We start from the raw sequence: 15,379 nt of genomic DNA, 5'->3' as shown, positions 1-15,379 counted from the left end.
TTTGTTTTTTTGAAGCAGGGTCTCCCTGTAGCCCCAGTTGTCCTGGAACTCACTATGTAGACCAGGCTGGCCTTGAAGTCACAGAGATCCACCTGCCTCTGCCTCCCAAGTGCTGGGACTATAGGCGTGTGCCACCACGCCCAGCTGAAAGCACTTTTCTTTAATCAGCTAAGGATTCTCTGGGGTGGAATGCAGGGACCCTCATGGGAGCCCGGATAGTGGCCCTCGATGGCCTCATTATGTAATATCCTGGGGAGTTTTTCCAAGCCTCTGGCTGCACTGTCCAGAAAGAGTTAATTGGCCTGGGTGGGATGAATCATGGGTGGGCTCAGAAGCTCACCAGGTGGCTCTATGTGATGCCAGTGCTGAGCATCACTCAAGAAAACACAGCACCCACTGTAAGATGGCACACCGAGGCCCCAGAACCAAGGCATAAGCCTGCAGCTACAGACAGCTGGAATCAGGAGCCACCTTTTATAATGCATATATATGGGACATGAGGAGGGGGTATACACAGCTACTAGGCCTGAGTCTGAATAGACTCAGCCCCACCTCCATTCCCTGAGCATTCGCCACCCTCTCTACTCAAACACCTACCAGCCCAGACTGTGACACTGTCTATCAACCCCATGAAGTGATGATGAAGCTCAGAATAAGCTGAGCTGATACCTGGGAAAGTACTGGCTGGATAAATGCTCTGTGATCATAAAGGGCCATTATTATTATTATTATAAGGGTGATGCCCAGTTTCCACTGGATATGACCAAGCTGTTCTTGTAACAGGAAACAAGAAGGAAACCAACGTTGGAAAAATGTCCTACCCTGTTATTAATAAAAGAAATACAAACCTATAAAGCCAATCCTTTCTCTCTCAAGAAAAAAAAAGCATCGCTGTTAGTTCTAAGATTGCTGTGATCATTAAAGGTGAGGCTTGAGCTAAATAGCCAACTCATATGAAATGGGAAGCTCAAACAGTGAAATGAGAGGCAGAACACAAGAAGCAAAGAAGACAAAGTCCCATGACAGCAACAAGGCAAACAGCGGGTGAGTCTCTGGGTGTTGAAAGTGTTTTTTCTTTCTTTCTATTACACAGCTTTTAGCTTAAAGACAGCTAAAGATTTCACTTGATCTTATAAAAACAATCCACTCACACAGACTATGTCCTGATTTGGAATGGAGGGAAAATGACTGCTGCTAATAATAGCTCAGAGTTCCTGCTTGCTACCCAAGTGGCTGTCCTAGGGTGTGTTCCTCCCAGAGGTGAGCTGCACTACAGCTAGGCTGCAACATCCAGAGGTGAGAGCATTGCCCCTCTGCCCTAGGACACCCTCAGAGCAGGCAGCATGAGTCAGTGGAGGACTTGGGGTGGGGGTGGGGTAGTGGAAAGGTTAGTTTGAAGCACCCTTGATTGTTAGCCTAACATCTGCCACATCCTGCCCCTGCCTCTGGGGCTTCGCTCTGTTCAGCCCCTGCTCACCATAAGTCAGGCCGGTCAGGAGCAGCAGGAGCAGCAGAAACCACAGGAAAGTCTTCAGAGACGAGAAGCGCCTGGACCTCGGGAGGACAGACAGAAGGCAGACATGAAAAGGGTCCTGAGCCTCCATGCTCCACCCAGCAAGTCCCTTGGGATTTTTCTAGAGTCCTGAACTAGAGTTAAGGGGTGTACCCTTGAGCTTCCATGGGACCAGGGCCAGGTCAGACACTAGAATGTCACCTGCAGGTCTTAAGAGTGATATGGAAAAACTGGCTCTATGAATTCTTTTTTTAAGTTTTTAAAAATTACATATATGTGTTTGTGTCTGTATGTGGATTTATGCATATGAATGCAGGTGCCAGAGGAGGCCAGAAAAGGGTGTCAGATCCCCTGGAGCTAGAGTTACAGGTGGTTGTGAGACACCGGATGTGGGTGCTGGGAACCAAACTTAAGTCTTCTTCAAGAGCAGTACTTGCTCTTAATTCCTCCATCTCTCCAGCCCTGGTTTTTTGGATCTATAGTGATTAATGACAAACTGTGGTATTTGAAAAATATAACCCTTTTAGTAACACAAACATCCTCCAAGCAAGCAAATATAGGCTAGGTAGCTACCTACACAATTTGTTTCCTCCCTCTCTTCCTTCCTTTCCTCCCCCTTTTTTATGTGTGTGTACATATGTATGTGTATTTTTTTTTTTTTTGGTCTTTTTGAGACAGGGTCTCCCTGTAGTTCCAGCTCTTCTAAAACTCACTATGTAGACCAGGCTGGCTTTGAACTCACAGAGATCTGCCTACCTCTGCCTCCTGAGTGCTGGGATTAAAGGCGTGCGCCACCACACCCGACATGTATGTGTATTTTGAGACAGGGTCTTGATATGCAGCCCAGGCTGACTTCAAACTCAATTCTGTCAGATTCTCTTGAGTTCTTTGGTGACTCTTTACTGGCCTTTGCCCTTCTCAGCATCACTGGACTATGGCCAGAGGAACCCTAACCTGGTCTAGTCTTTTTTTCTGCCCAAGGAACAAGTTCCCAAATCCTGGTTCTGGTGATTTGGGAGCTTGGGGGATGACCCTACAGCATCCTCAGACAGTGCCTCTTTGTGGCTTCTGATCATAGGCAAGAGAACTCTGGAATGTAGACTGTCACAGGACTTCTGGCAACCCTACTTCTGGGTTAGCATCTAAAGGTTTGCCAGTGAGAACAAAGCCCTGCTTTCTCCCTCTTCTGAGTCTCAGAAGTGGTTGGGCTGGGTGGCCTTGGTTCTTAAGGATTCAAGCAAAAGTAAGAACCTGTGTGCCAAAGTCCTGCTAGAAGGGCTATCAGTTAGGGAGGAAACCAACCTAAGCGCTTCTCTGCTGGGCAGGAATGGCTTGGGGACATCACTCCTGGCTCACTTATAAAAGCCACATGTAGGGACTAGAGAGAGGGCTCAGCAGTTAAGAGCACTGACTGCTCCTGCAGAGGACCCAGGTTTGGTTCCCAGCACCCACATGGCAGCTAAAAACTGTCTGCACCTCCAGTTCCAGTGCCCTCTTCTGACTTCTGTGGTGCACTTACATACATGCAAGTAATACACTCATGCACATAAAATAAAAATAATAAAATATTTTTTAAAATAAAAGCTATGGGGCTGGAGAGATGGCTCAGCAGTTAAGAGCACTGACTGCTCTTGCAGAGGACTGGGGTTCGATTCCCAACGCCCACATGGCAGCTACGAACCGTCCTTAACTCCAGTTCCAGGGGAATGGGAAGCCCTTTTCTGACCTCCACAGCATTGCACGACACAGGTGCACTCACATACATGCAGGCAATACACTCATACACATAAAAGAAAAAATAAATAAAATAAAATAAAAGCTACATGTAGACTGGGGAAACATTCCAAGGAACAAGGACCACATTCTGGCTTAGATGCTTTATCATGCCTTGTGGTACCAGGTCTTTCAGATTCATCATTGAGGCTCACCTCGTTAAGACAAAAACATCCAGGAGGGAGGCAGCTGTTGTCAGGCGGTACCAGGTGGTGCCAACCCACCAATAGAGAAGACTGAAGAGCCGACCTGAAAAGTGGCCATTAAGCCTAAGACTTGGTCATATTTAGCACACCACCCTGTCCCCATCTGTGGTCTTCCCCTGCCCCACTTCAACAGTCCCTTGCCAGGCCCCTTCTGTCCCATTCTATGGTGGCCCAGTTCAAGCCCACCAACCCAGTCTTCCCACGTCCTGTCCTGCTTTGCAGCTGCTCCTTCCCACACCAGTGAGGCAGTTCTCACAGCTCTTGACTCCCAGTGATTATTCCAGAACAAGCCTTCTCAGACTCTGAAATGAGTGCCCAATCACCGACACAGTAAGAAGTGACTACTGTAGAGTGAAAGTAACCAAGCACACCCAGCACCCACCTGGGAAAGTAACCAGCATCCAGACAAGAGAGCCTGCCTGAGATGCTGCACTCTTTAACCTTGACCCTGAACTGTGCTGGTTGGTGTCCGTATAGCCTGCAGGGAAGAGGAAGAAAACCAGCTCAGCTCCTTTCTCTCACTGTTTCCTTTAGAGCCTCAAGATGTGGAACCTGGTATCTTCTTGGGCTGAGACCACCCACCCTCTTTCTTCACATCCTAGGCCACAGTGTCAAACTGGCCCTGCACACAGGTCTTGAAGGGATGAAATGGGAGGTTTCTGATTTTTTTTTTCTCTTCCTTCAGTGCTGGGGATTAAACTTAGGGCTTGCTAGGTGAGTGCTCTAACTCTGAGCTATATCCACAGTCACTGCCATTTTATTCCTTTCTGTCTGTCTCCTCGCTGACAGTCCCTCAGATAGTTGTTTAGAACCAAACAGGGCAATCACTCCTGCATATAACAGAATTGCTGTGCATTGACTATGCAGGTTAAACTGCCCAAAACACAGCGGTGTGGTCCTGGTCACTCATAGACTAGTGAAGGAGGGTCGGACAGATAAGGGCACACAGTCCTGTGTGAGCGGCCACTCAGGCCAGACTCAGAGTGAGCTTGGGTGCAGGAGGGACATCCAGTAAATCTACACACATACGGGGGACTGAGCCCAGGGTCTCATGTTTGCTAGCAAGCACTCTACTACTGAACTCTATTCCTAGTTTTTAAAAAATATTTTTTATTATTATTTGTATTTTATGTGTATGAGTGCATTGCCTGTATGTAGGTAAGTGCAGTGCCCATGGAGGTCAGAAGAGGCCATCAGAGCCCCTGGAACTGGAGTTACAGACAGTTGTTAGCCACCATGTGGTGCTGGGAACTGAACCCAGGTCCTCCGCAAGAGCAGCCAGAGTTCTTAACCGCTGAGCCATCTCTCCAGGCCTATTCCCAGTTTTTAGTGAGGCCATGAAGTGTCCACCACTGTGAAGTCATCTCATGCTATCTGGGTGCCTTTAGTCCCCTGCAGTCCAGGAATCTGCTTACATGGGATGGGGGAGGCAACACCTACCTGCGAAGTCATCCTCGGAGGAGTAGCCCGAGGAAGAGCCGAAAAAGTCCTCTGAGGTCTTTTTCTCTGTAGTGAGTCCATTGGCCTTGCTGCTCTCACTGCCGCCTGTGCCTCTTCTCCTCCTCATCCGCAGGTCCTCACCTGGCAGGGGGGACAGGGCTCTGCTGGGCCTCCCACAGCCTTGTTAGGCTTGGGACTGAAGGGTGCTCCAAGGAACATGCTTTGAGGAGCCTCTTAGGAACACTGAGAGGGGAGGGGCTTGGAGACCAAGTTCTAGGAGGAAGGTTTAGGATACTCACTCCAGTAGGGCTCACTCTGCAGGCGGTCACTGAGGAGGGCACTCCTGGCAAGGGACGCGGCCCGGGGGCTGCCTATGTAGGACTCCCGGACCACAGACTCGCTGTAGTAGGAGGTGTGGGAATCAGAGGAGGGATCCAGCTGTGGTGCTGGGGACAGGTGCTTCATGTTGCTGGATTTCCTCTTCAAGGTCCTGTGGGACAGCCACGAGGAGAGAGGCAGGGAGGTGAGTCCAGCCAGCAAGGAGAAGCCAACAGCCCTGGCAGCCTCCCTGTGTGTGGGTAAGCCAGGCAACCAACAACCCTATCTACTCCTGACTACCTCCCAGGGCAGGTGCTTTCTCTGCTCCCGGTATCACTGAATCTCACCAGAAATAGGCAAGCTCATCAGTTAAGAGATAGGGCCAGAGTTCAATGGGCTTTCTAATTTCAAAGCCAAAGGTTTCCCCATGTTTCTTAGTGGGATTAGTTTCTACAACTCACAGAAAACCTGGACAAACATGACCTGGCCTCCAGAGGTAGCCAGAGCCTTGGGGCCTCATATGGCTGCAAGGAGACAGGATGACCAGGCACTATTGCCCTGAGCCACTGACCAGATGCTGAGGTCCTACAGGTAGTGAGATTTGAGATGTTGGCCTGGGAAGGGTGGCTGGACTGCCACACCCATTCAGAGCACAAGGGTGCTGGGAGCCCAGCTTACATCTTCAGCATTTCCGGCCTGACTTTTGCTTGAGGATGTCTCTCCCCACTTCCTGTTCTCTAAACCTGAGGTAGGGTGGCCTCTGCTCACAGTGGGTGAAGGCAGGGTACTGGGTACTAGCATCTTCACAAGTAAAAAGAAAGGCAAAACCTTCTTGATCAAACACTGGCTTCTCTTCTCCTCTCACAAAGGTGGCAACAGGAAGAGTCACCTGCTCTGTGGAGCTGTGGTGCTTCCCTGTTCCTACCTGAGAGGACTGTCTTTAAACAGGGTGCTCTGGCTTCCTGTCACTGAGCTCCCTCCACTGCTGCTACTGCCGTCGTCATCACCCTGGGAGTAGCGTGTGAGGCGCTGGCTTCGTCTTGACATGATGAGGTGGAATGGGGACCCTTCTGAAGAAAGACTTAAGGGAAAAAGACAACATGTAAGGGGTGGGGCTGTCCCAGCCTGTCCCCAGAGAAGAGATACTGGCACTGCCTCGCTGCAGAGAACAGATTCACTATGCATTCAGGCGAAGTAGCCAAGTGCTGTGGGGATCTCTTACCCCTCACCCCTGACTGCCATCTCTCTTGGGGGTTTGCTTAGGACTCAAGAGTCTCATCCATGGCTCCTTCTACAAGGTTTCCTAATTTGTAGGTTACTTGTATCCTCCTTGGCACTGAACTCCTGGGAGCCAGAATTGAGCCTTGCTCAACCTCTGATGTGCACCAGATACTCTGACACATGACAGGCACCTGGTGGGTGCTAGACAATGCTTTTGATCACTGCTGCCTGACTTGTGCCCTCTAGCCCCACCATCCCGTGCTTCCATCTCTCGCTACAGTTGTCTAGCCTCATGCTACCTTCTCCCTTTCCGAGGGTCATGATTCCCTTTCCTTTCTCTGAGTCACACTGATTCAGGGCCCCAGTCATATCCTGACTACAGAAATCCTTCCCACTGACATTATGGCTGGGCTCATATTCTGCAGCCCCTCAGTGTACTGTGCTGCGATATCCTGATGTGACAATGGTGATAAATGATTACTGGCTGCCCAGCCCCTTTCATATCCATTAGTGAGCCTGACAAACAAGAGGACCATCATCACTCCCAACTACAAGGGAAGAACCCAGAAAAATGAGGGGTAACTTACCCCACATCACCTAATCTGTAGGTGATAGAGCCAGAGCTGAGCTCAGATCTCACAGGGCATGGAGCATTTATACTCCACCGAGAAGTTTGCAAGTTTTTTTAGGAACGTGAGATGTGTATGCACTTGGAACAGGGCTGTAAACTATGTGGTTACACAACTAACATTAACTAACACGGAAGGTGGTGCTGCATTATACTGTTACAGCCAGTCTGGCCTACAGGGTGGTCACCACCTGGGTAAATTGATAAGGAGGCCAAAAAGAAAAGACAAGACCTGGCCAAAGGCAGCATTTCCCCACAGGAGGAAGATTAATTGTAGCCCTTCAGCTCTGGAAATCCCAGTTCCAAATCTCAGATAACTCATGTGAGCAGTGTCTTTGTAGCACCTTGACCAGCAGGCATTACAAAATAACTGTTACATCTTAAACCCCTACAAGAGTTCTGGGTACTTTGTGACTTTGTATCACTTTTGATATTACTGGTCCACACTGACTTTTGATATTACTGGTCCAAACCCAGACCATGGAAACCAGAAGGTCAGGTTCATCCAGCTAGAAAGACAAGTAGTCTCCTGTCTGGGCTAATTGGCATCTTCCCAGGTGGGATGCCCATCTGGCATCCCTCCCTCTCTTTAGCTGGTGTTGGTAAAGGGTAGTAGCCAAAGCAGGAAGTTGGCCTGGGTCCTGGGTTGTATTCCGCTCCTTATAAGGTAAGTTCCACCCCATGACTGCTGCCCCCACCTGACAGCTCTAGATGCCCACACCCTCCTCCTCCTCTTAACCCCTGCCCTGCTGCAGCAGCTGAAGCCTTGCTAGGGGCAGAAACAATGTAACATGTTTACACAGTACCCTTGCCCCTGCTGTTGGCAAGACTAAACATTCAGAGGAGGTAGGAAGGTGGGGCGCTGAACACACTCGGCTACCTCCCAGCATTCGGGGAGCTGTTTACTTGCTGTCTTTCATGCAGCATCCTGTTGTCAAAAAACAGTTCACCACAGCGGCTGTCCAGGTTTCACAAGATGATAAAGATGTTGTCACTGTATTCCCCAAGTAGGAAGTGAGCCCCTAGGATCTCAAGTCTTCTGCACATTAAGCACTGACACTCTCCCAAACCCCACAATCAGTTACAAACCCCTTAACTAAAACATCCTTCCCGCTTCAGGGATAAAAGACACCCTTTCCTCAGTTCTGTCCCCATCACAATTGCAAGCAGCGGGGGAGACTTGGCCTAGATCGTGGGGCTCTTACACGTGACATTTCCACTCCCGGGGCACAGACAGTTCCACTCCACTTCCCGTGGGACCTGCAAAGTGCTCCAGGCGCTCACCCCCGGCAGGCCAAAGCTGCGCCTTCCTGGCCCAGGGTTCTAAGTCACATTCCGGCTCCCACTGGCTTTGTTATTGTTTTGGTTTTGTTGTCTTAGAACTGAGCTTTGAAAATGGACTTCTCTCCTATACCCAGAGTTCTGAAAGGCGGCGAGGGGCGCAAAGCAGGGAACTGCCAGTGTCCGGAACCGGCCAGGGGCACTGTCCTGGGCCGGTTTGGGGCGGCTGGCTCTCAGCTCGCCTCCGGGGAAGTCCCGCCCGGAGACACCGCCCTCCTGGCTGACCAGTGGCGGCCGGCCGCGAGCGGGGGCCGCGGATGAGTCAGGGCGCCGGCCTCCGGCCGATCGTGCTGGTCCAGGGGCATTCGCCGGGCGGGGGCTGGAGCGGGGCCCATCCTGGCCCGGAATGGAGGGCGCAGGCCTGGCGCACCGGCCCGGCCGCCAAGCCTGAGGTGCCCCGGGGTCAGGCCGCGCCCGGGCCGCGGCGGCCCAGCACTTTCTTTACCTGCTGCAGCGGCTGCTCCGTCCGCGGCTGGGCGCGCCCCCTTTCTGCGTCCGGGTCCCAAGGGGGGCGCCTGGCGCTGGGCCGTAGCGGGGATCGGGTCCGGGGCTCCGACGCACCGAGAGCTGAGACACGGGACGTGGCGTGATCGGCCGACGGACAATGCGGCCGGCGAAGGCCCGCGCTGCGCGAGTGGGGCCGGGCGGCGCGCGCGTGGCCGAGTGTGTATGTGTGCGCCTGTCAGTCAACGCTGACAGACCGCAGCCCATTGGCCAGACCCCTCCAAAAGGCCCCGCCCCTTACCAAAGCCCATTGGCCGGTTTGAACACAAAGGCTCCGACTCGCCCCGCCCTCCCCGTGGGCCCCGCGGCCCCGAGCACCCAGCCCAGAGAAGTCCACGCGTGGGAGGTGTGGGGAGAGTGCGCCCTCTCGGCTTCGGGAGGGAGCTCTGCGCACTGAAGCCGCGGGGCCTGAAAGCCTGGAACGCGCCCTCGGGTGCCTCTCCACGAGCGCCTTATCCACCCTCTCCCGGCTCCAGGGTCCTAAAGGGGTTAGGTGGTGGCGCACTCAGGGTCTCGTGGAAATGGCCCGAGGGAAAGGTGCGGGGTGGAGGACCCCTGCGTATGCCCGCGCTAGTGCGTAGCGTGAGTTTGTTGTACCAGGCTTGCTAAACACCAGGCGTTTGCGTAATTGTTCCCGCCTGCCACATCTATGCCCATTTTAAAGACAAGGGAACAGTTTCGTGGAGATTTTCTGTTCCTTCTATAGAGCCACCCATGGATAAAATTGAGATTAGAAAAGTCTCTCCACATCTAAGGCATGGTGTTTTCATTTTAAGGTTGAATTTCAGATTCCAGGCTGGGCAGGACTCCACCTTCCAGAACTCTTCAATTTCACAGCAGCTTCTTGATTTTAAGAAGGCAGGGCTGACTGTACATCCCCCTGCCTTAGACACCCTGGAATGAGTGCCTGACTCCAGGGGACCTGTCCCCACCCCCCTACAGATGCAGCCATTGCAGCTGGGGACCCTTCCTGTGTAAGCATGTAAGCTATTCTAAGGGAATATGAGACCCAATGTCCTTCACTTTCAAAGTGCCAAGAAGAAATGGAACAAGAAATGATAAAAACCCCCAAACTTAAATGTTCTGTTTGCTTCACCTCCAGATAAAACCAGCCCACTTTCTGGACCTCCATGGTCACGGCTGGAAAGGGGATTTCCCTGCCCTTGCTGTATCTTAGTATGACTGTGCTGGCCAGTGTTGCTTATGAACAAACTGACCTTGCTGGAAACTGACTCCTTTGTGAATGTCAGCTGGACAGAGGAAAACCTTAGATTAGAACCCGCACCCTAGCAGAGGAAGGGATCTTTTAAAAAATTAATTTGGGCTGGAGATATGGCTCAGTGGTTAAGAGCACTGGCTGTTCTTGCAGAGGACCCAGGTTCGACTCCCAGCACCTACATGGCAGCTAACATTCATTTGTAACTCCAGTCCCAGGGTGATCCAATGCCCTCTTCTGACCTCTGTGAGCATTTCACAACACCAGTGCACTTCCATGCAGGCTATACACTCATGCACATAAAATAAAAATAAATAAAAGTTTAAAAATTCTTTTTTTTTTTTTTTTTTTTTGAGACAGGGTCTCCCTTGTAGCCCCAGCTGGCCTGGATTCGCTATGGAGACTAGGCTGGCCTTGAACTCACAGAGGTCCACCTGCCTCTGCCTCCTGAGTGCTGGGATTAAAGGTGTGCACCGCCGTGCCTGGCTCATTTATTTTTATTTTATGTGTTATTTTATGAGTGTTTGCTGACATGTATGTAAGTGCATCTGTGTCATGCAATGCCTGTGGAAGCCCGAAGAGGGCGCCAGATCCCCTGGAACTGGGGTTAGAGACAGGTGTTAGCTGCCATGTGGTTGCTGGGAATCAAACCCAGGTTCTCTTCAAGAGCAGCCAGTGCTCTTAACTGCTGAGCTATCTCTCCAGTCCTGAAGAAGGACTCTTTTACCTTGAGGTCCCCAGGGTGCTCTTTGGTCTGTCCTAGCTCTTCAATAGAGTCTCTACTTCCACTGCAGAGCCTGCTCCCCTCCTCTCCCAGTTTGGGGCAGACAGCCCCTCCTGGGCTGTGCTGGCTTGACTTCAAGGCTCATGCCCACATGCTGTCTGCAGGCAGGCCCTCCATGGGCCTCCACACATGGTTAGGTCCCAATCCTGAGATCAGATGAGTGGTAACTAAAGGGAAAGGCTTTGAAGAACTGATTAAGGATTTAGGAGTGAGATTATCCTGGATTACAGGGGTGGGGAGCTGGGGCCTGCTGAGTGTGATTGCAAATATCTTTTTCGGAGAGAGGCAGAGAGGGGTGGGGGAAGGCAGTGTCACTGTGGGGACAGAGCTCAAGTGAGGATGCTGGAACCAGAGGAATACTGACAGCTACTCAGTATCAGAAGGGACAATGGACTCTACCCTAGAGCAAGGGAGGTTGTCCAGCCACACCTTGCCTGTGGCCTAGTATCACCAGTCACAGATTTCTAGTCTCCAGAACTGTGAAAGAATACATTATGTTGCTTTAAGTCACCGTATTTGTGGTTGACTGTTCTAGTAGGCACAGGAAATCAATAAGGGGCCTTAGGAAATTCTTAACCTTGGCTTTCCAGGCTCTTATGATTATGCTGAGATCCTTGCTGTCTCCTGATCATTCTCACGACAGCGCCCATCAGCCCTCTGGGATGACATCCAGACCTCTGCCCATCACTGCTGCCTCTCACCTCTGCCCCTGTGTGCACTCAGTTCTTCCAAGCTCTTCCCTGACCGGCCGCCTTTCAAAATGCAGCCTTTTTCCTGCTGCTCCCTTGGCTCTTGCACAGCTCTGTCTATTCGCAGTGAGGCGGTGGGCTGTGGGTTTGCGCCAAATAGAATGGGGTCACAGAGGCTGGTCATTGAGGTCATCAGAGCAGGGCCACATTACAGCATTTTTTCCCCTGCTGTTTCCTTCCTTCATATAAACATATTTAGGACATTGTAGCTTGGTGGTAGAGTGCATGCATGCATAGCATATGTGACGGCTGGGGTTCCTTTTCCAGCCCTGAAAAAATAAAATTGTGTTTATATCCACGCTGGTATAAAGATGACTATAGGGGCTAGAGAGACGGCTCAGCAGTTAAGAGCACTGGCTGCTCTTGCAGAGGAACCAGGTTTGGTTCTCAACACCCACATGGTAGCTAACAGTTCTGGGGGATCCGACACCCTCTTCTAGCCTCCTTGGGCTTTGCACAACACAGGTGTACTTACATACATGCAGGCAATATACTCACTCATACACATACAATAATTTTTTTAAAGATATATATATATAATCTAGTCTTGAATCATTATTTTATTATTATAATGTTTTTCTTGATTTATAAGAAATCAAGATGTGCTTGATGAAGTTGGCTGTACTGGAGACTCCAAGAATCAGCGCTCAGAGGTATGAACTTTTCCCTCCCCAGACCCCGCCTATACAGGGCCACCTGCCTGCCCCTGGCTACAGGCTCAGTGGAAGAAGTCCCACTGCAGTGGATGCTGGTGCGGCAAGGACAAGAACTCTGCAGCTCTGATCTGGGCCAGGTATATGGCTCACTCACTTTGTGACCCCAGGGAAAATCACTTAACCTCTTTGAACCATTTTCTCTTTTCATAAATATAAATAGCAGTTGTCCTGTCTGCCACACCAAGTGGCTCTGTGGCCTTGGACAAGTTAATGAGGCCCTTTGGGCTCTGTCGCCTCATGTGTGAGGTCAAGCAAAGAGAAGAACATGGAAGTTCTCCAAGTACTGCTTGCCCACAATGTACAAGTTTCACGGGAGAACATGGGGCCCCCAGTTTATCCCCAACCAGGTTAGGGGGTTCTTTGTACTTCTAGAATCCAGGCCCTCTCTTGCTACACCCCATACAATGATGGAATGAGCTGTGTACCTCTGCCTACCCTATGGCCAGTGACAGGTGCCCAGTATCCTTGTGGGAGGCTCATGGTACCTTTGCCAATCAAGGCCACCTCCACTGACACTGTTAGCATCAGCCTGCAGTCAGGTGTTGGCGTCTGTCATTTAAGCATCATAGGCCGACCTGGCAGGGTGGGGACTTTCTTGCCAGGCTCCCTGGCTGCAGGAACACGTTTGGCAGCTATCAGAAGGTGGAAACCCTGGTGCCCCCAAGACCTGGAGGCTGTTTCTCCACCTCCTTAGGATCTGATGTGGGCTGCTGCTGCACCCCGCCCTGCCCTGCCATGGGGCTCCAGGCACTTACAACTCTTTCATCCAACAACTCTAAGAGTTTGTCAACTGGGGCCAGCCCAGTAAAGCTGTTTTATGGAAGAAGACTGGTCCAAGGAGGGACACACACGGGATCCAGGTTACAGTGGGTCAGGGATAGAATGTGGGTCTCTGACTGAGATAGACACTCCCAGGCACGCAGTGGTTGGCCCAGACTCTTGGGATGACTGACTCTTCTTCATCATCTCTAACCTGCACGCCTATTACAGTGCCTGGCTTCTAATAAATGCTCACTGAACACACAACTTCTGGATCTTAAATCACCTGACTCCCTGGTGCAGCTTTCAGGTGGCTTCGGACGCAGAGCCCCTGTGGGCCTCAGTCGCACTCTCAGAACCTCGCCCTTGGCCTCTCCAAAGGCCAAGCAACATTGGCCTGGGCTGGGGCCTGGCTTGTTCCTTTCCCTTTTTTTCTGCCTGATGAGACCCTGCCAATCAGGGGCAGGCGTCCGTGTATTTTACCTGACACTTCCCAGCTCAAGTCCCCAGGCATAACAGTGACTCTCACACTTGCTCCCACATTTTCATACCCCTCCATCCCTGAACCCCTCGTTTTGTGTTCTGGGATGGGCTCCAGGGCACATTCTCATGGTTCCATTGGCTGCTGCCTGGTTGATACTCAGTCAGTATCAACAGGCTCTGATTAGCACTCACAGGTGGCACTGCCCCTAGCCAGCACATGCTGCAATGTAGAGGACTGGCTTAGACAGGCCAAGCACTCAGGAGGAAGGCAAGGGGCAGGCTTGTGACCCTTGAGGGTGACTCCATGGGTCAGAATTCAGGGGCTGATACAGTAGGCCTTACTGTATGTCTGTGGGAGGTTATCATTCCTGGACACTGTCTCTCAACTTCTGAGACACCCCACCAGTGACTCTATCTTCTACAAAGATATTGCTAGGCCCATGATCCAGAGATCAGGCCTGAGATTCAGATACTCCTGCTGAACAATGTAGGCAAGTAACTTAGCTTTCATCAGCCTCGATGTCCCCATCTGAACAATAGGAGTGTTAATGGTACATTGCTGCACTTACTCAGTGTGTGGCTCCCAGTGAGGCTCTATCCGCCCTGGGGTTTTGTGCTTGTCTGCTTTTAGGTTTTTTTTTTTTTTTTTTTTTTTATCTTTTTGAGACAGGGTCTCCCTATAGATCTAGCTGCCTGGAACTCATTCTGTAGACCAGGCTGGCCTCGAACTCACAGAGGATCTGCCTGCCTCTGCCTCCTGAGTGCTGGGATTAAAGGCATGCGCCACCACGCCTGGCCTAATTTTTCTTTTTTTATGAAAAAGTTTATGTCTATGGGTGTATTGCATGCATGTATGCTATTGCAACCGTGTTGTGCAATGCCTGCAGAGGACAGAAGAGGGCGTCGGATCCCCTGGACCTAGAGTTACAGATGGTTGTTACCCGCCATGTGGATGCTGGGATTCAAACCCAGGTCTTCTGCAAGGTCAGTGCTCTTAACCACTGAGCCATCTCTCCAGCCCAGCTTGTTTGTTTTTAATGATCACCTGTTAGACAATGTCACTGGCCAATGGAGACACTCCAGTGACCAGATCACTTTGTCACAGCAAGTTCTGGGGGCACAGACCATAATGATCCACCCCCAAACCAGGCCCTCAGTATGACTTCCATGACATATGAACAAATTTTGAAAATCCTCCCTCCAGGACTGGAGAGATGGCTCAGTTGTAAAGTAATTTCCAAGTAAGCATGAGGACCCAAGTTCAGATCCCTAGCACCTACCTAAATGTGCTTATAACTCCAACACCGTGGAGAGGGAGGATCCCTGGGGTTCACTGGCCAGATAGCCTAGCCAAATTGATGAGTTTCAGGTTCAGTGAAAGACCTTGTCTCAAAAATAAGGTGGAGCCAGGCATGGTGGTGCACCCCTTTAAGCCCAGCACTCTGGAGGCAGAGGCAGGTGGATCTCTGTGAGACTGAGGCCAGCCTGGTCTACATAGCAAGTTCCAGGCCAGCTGGAGCTACAGGGAGACCCTGTCTCAAATAAATAAATAAACAAATAATAAATAAATAAATAAAGTGGGGTGCAATTAAAGAATATACCCAACGTTGACCTCTAATCTCTACATGCACATGTACCCCATGCACACATATGAGCATTATACACGTACACACACACAAGTCTTCTCTCCATAAAAAGTATTACAAATAGCAATTTGCAACCATGATA

General features: G+C 50.9%; 1 protein-coding gene across 2 annotated transcripts in view; it reads right to left on the bottom strand.

Moving 5' to 3' along the window:
* Sun2 (Sad1 and UNC84 domain containing 2) overlaps window positions 1-9,133 on the bottom strand; it is a 19,203-nt gene extending 10,070 nt beyond the window's left edge. Inside the window, exons 1-7 of one of the 2 annotated variants that reach the window (XM_008851244.3) lie at window positions 8,886-9,133; window positions 6,176-6,331; window positions 5,232-5,422; window positions 4,933-5,073; window positions 3,875-3,970; window positions 3,442-3,535; window positions 1,478-1,554 (exon numbers count right to left, since the gene is read on the bottom strand). In XM_008851244.3, coding sequence (XP_008849466.1) covers window positions 1,478-1,554; window positions 3,442-3,535; window positions 3,875-3,970; window positions 4,933-5,073; window positions 5,232-5,422; window positions 6,176-6,297 — 721 coding nt within the window. In that variant the 5' untranslated portion in view covers window positions 6,298-6,331; window positions 8,886-9,133. The remainder of the gene's footprint in view (window positions 1-1,477; window positions 1,555-3,441; window positions 3,536-3,874; window positions 3,971-4,932; window positions 5,074-5,231; window positions 5,423-6,175; window positions 6,332-8,885) is intronic. The other variant, XM_008851245.3, reaches the window with a different exon arrangement.
* Between the last annotated feature and the right edge of the window lie 6,246 nt (window positions 9,134-15,379).

This window comes from Nannospalax galili, unplaced genomic scaffold (assembly GCF_000622305.1).
Source record: "Nannospalax galili isolate Female #2095 unplaced genomic scaffold, S.galili_v1.0 scaffold445, whole genome shotgun sequence".
Lineage (NCBI taxonomy): Eukaryota > Metazoa > Chordata > Mammalia > Rodentia > Spalacidae > Nannospalax > Nannospalax galili.
This window is presented reverse-complemented; position numbering and strand designations above follow the sequence as displayed.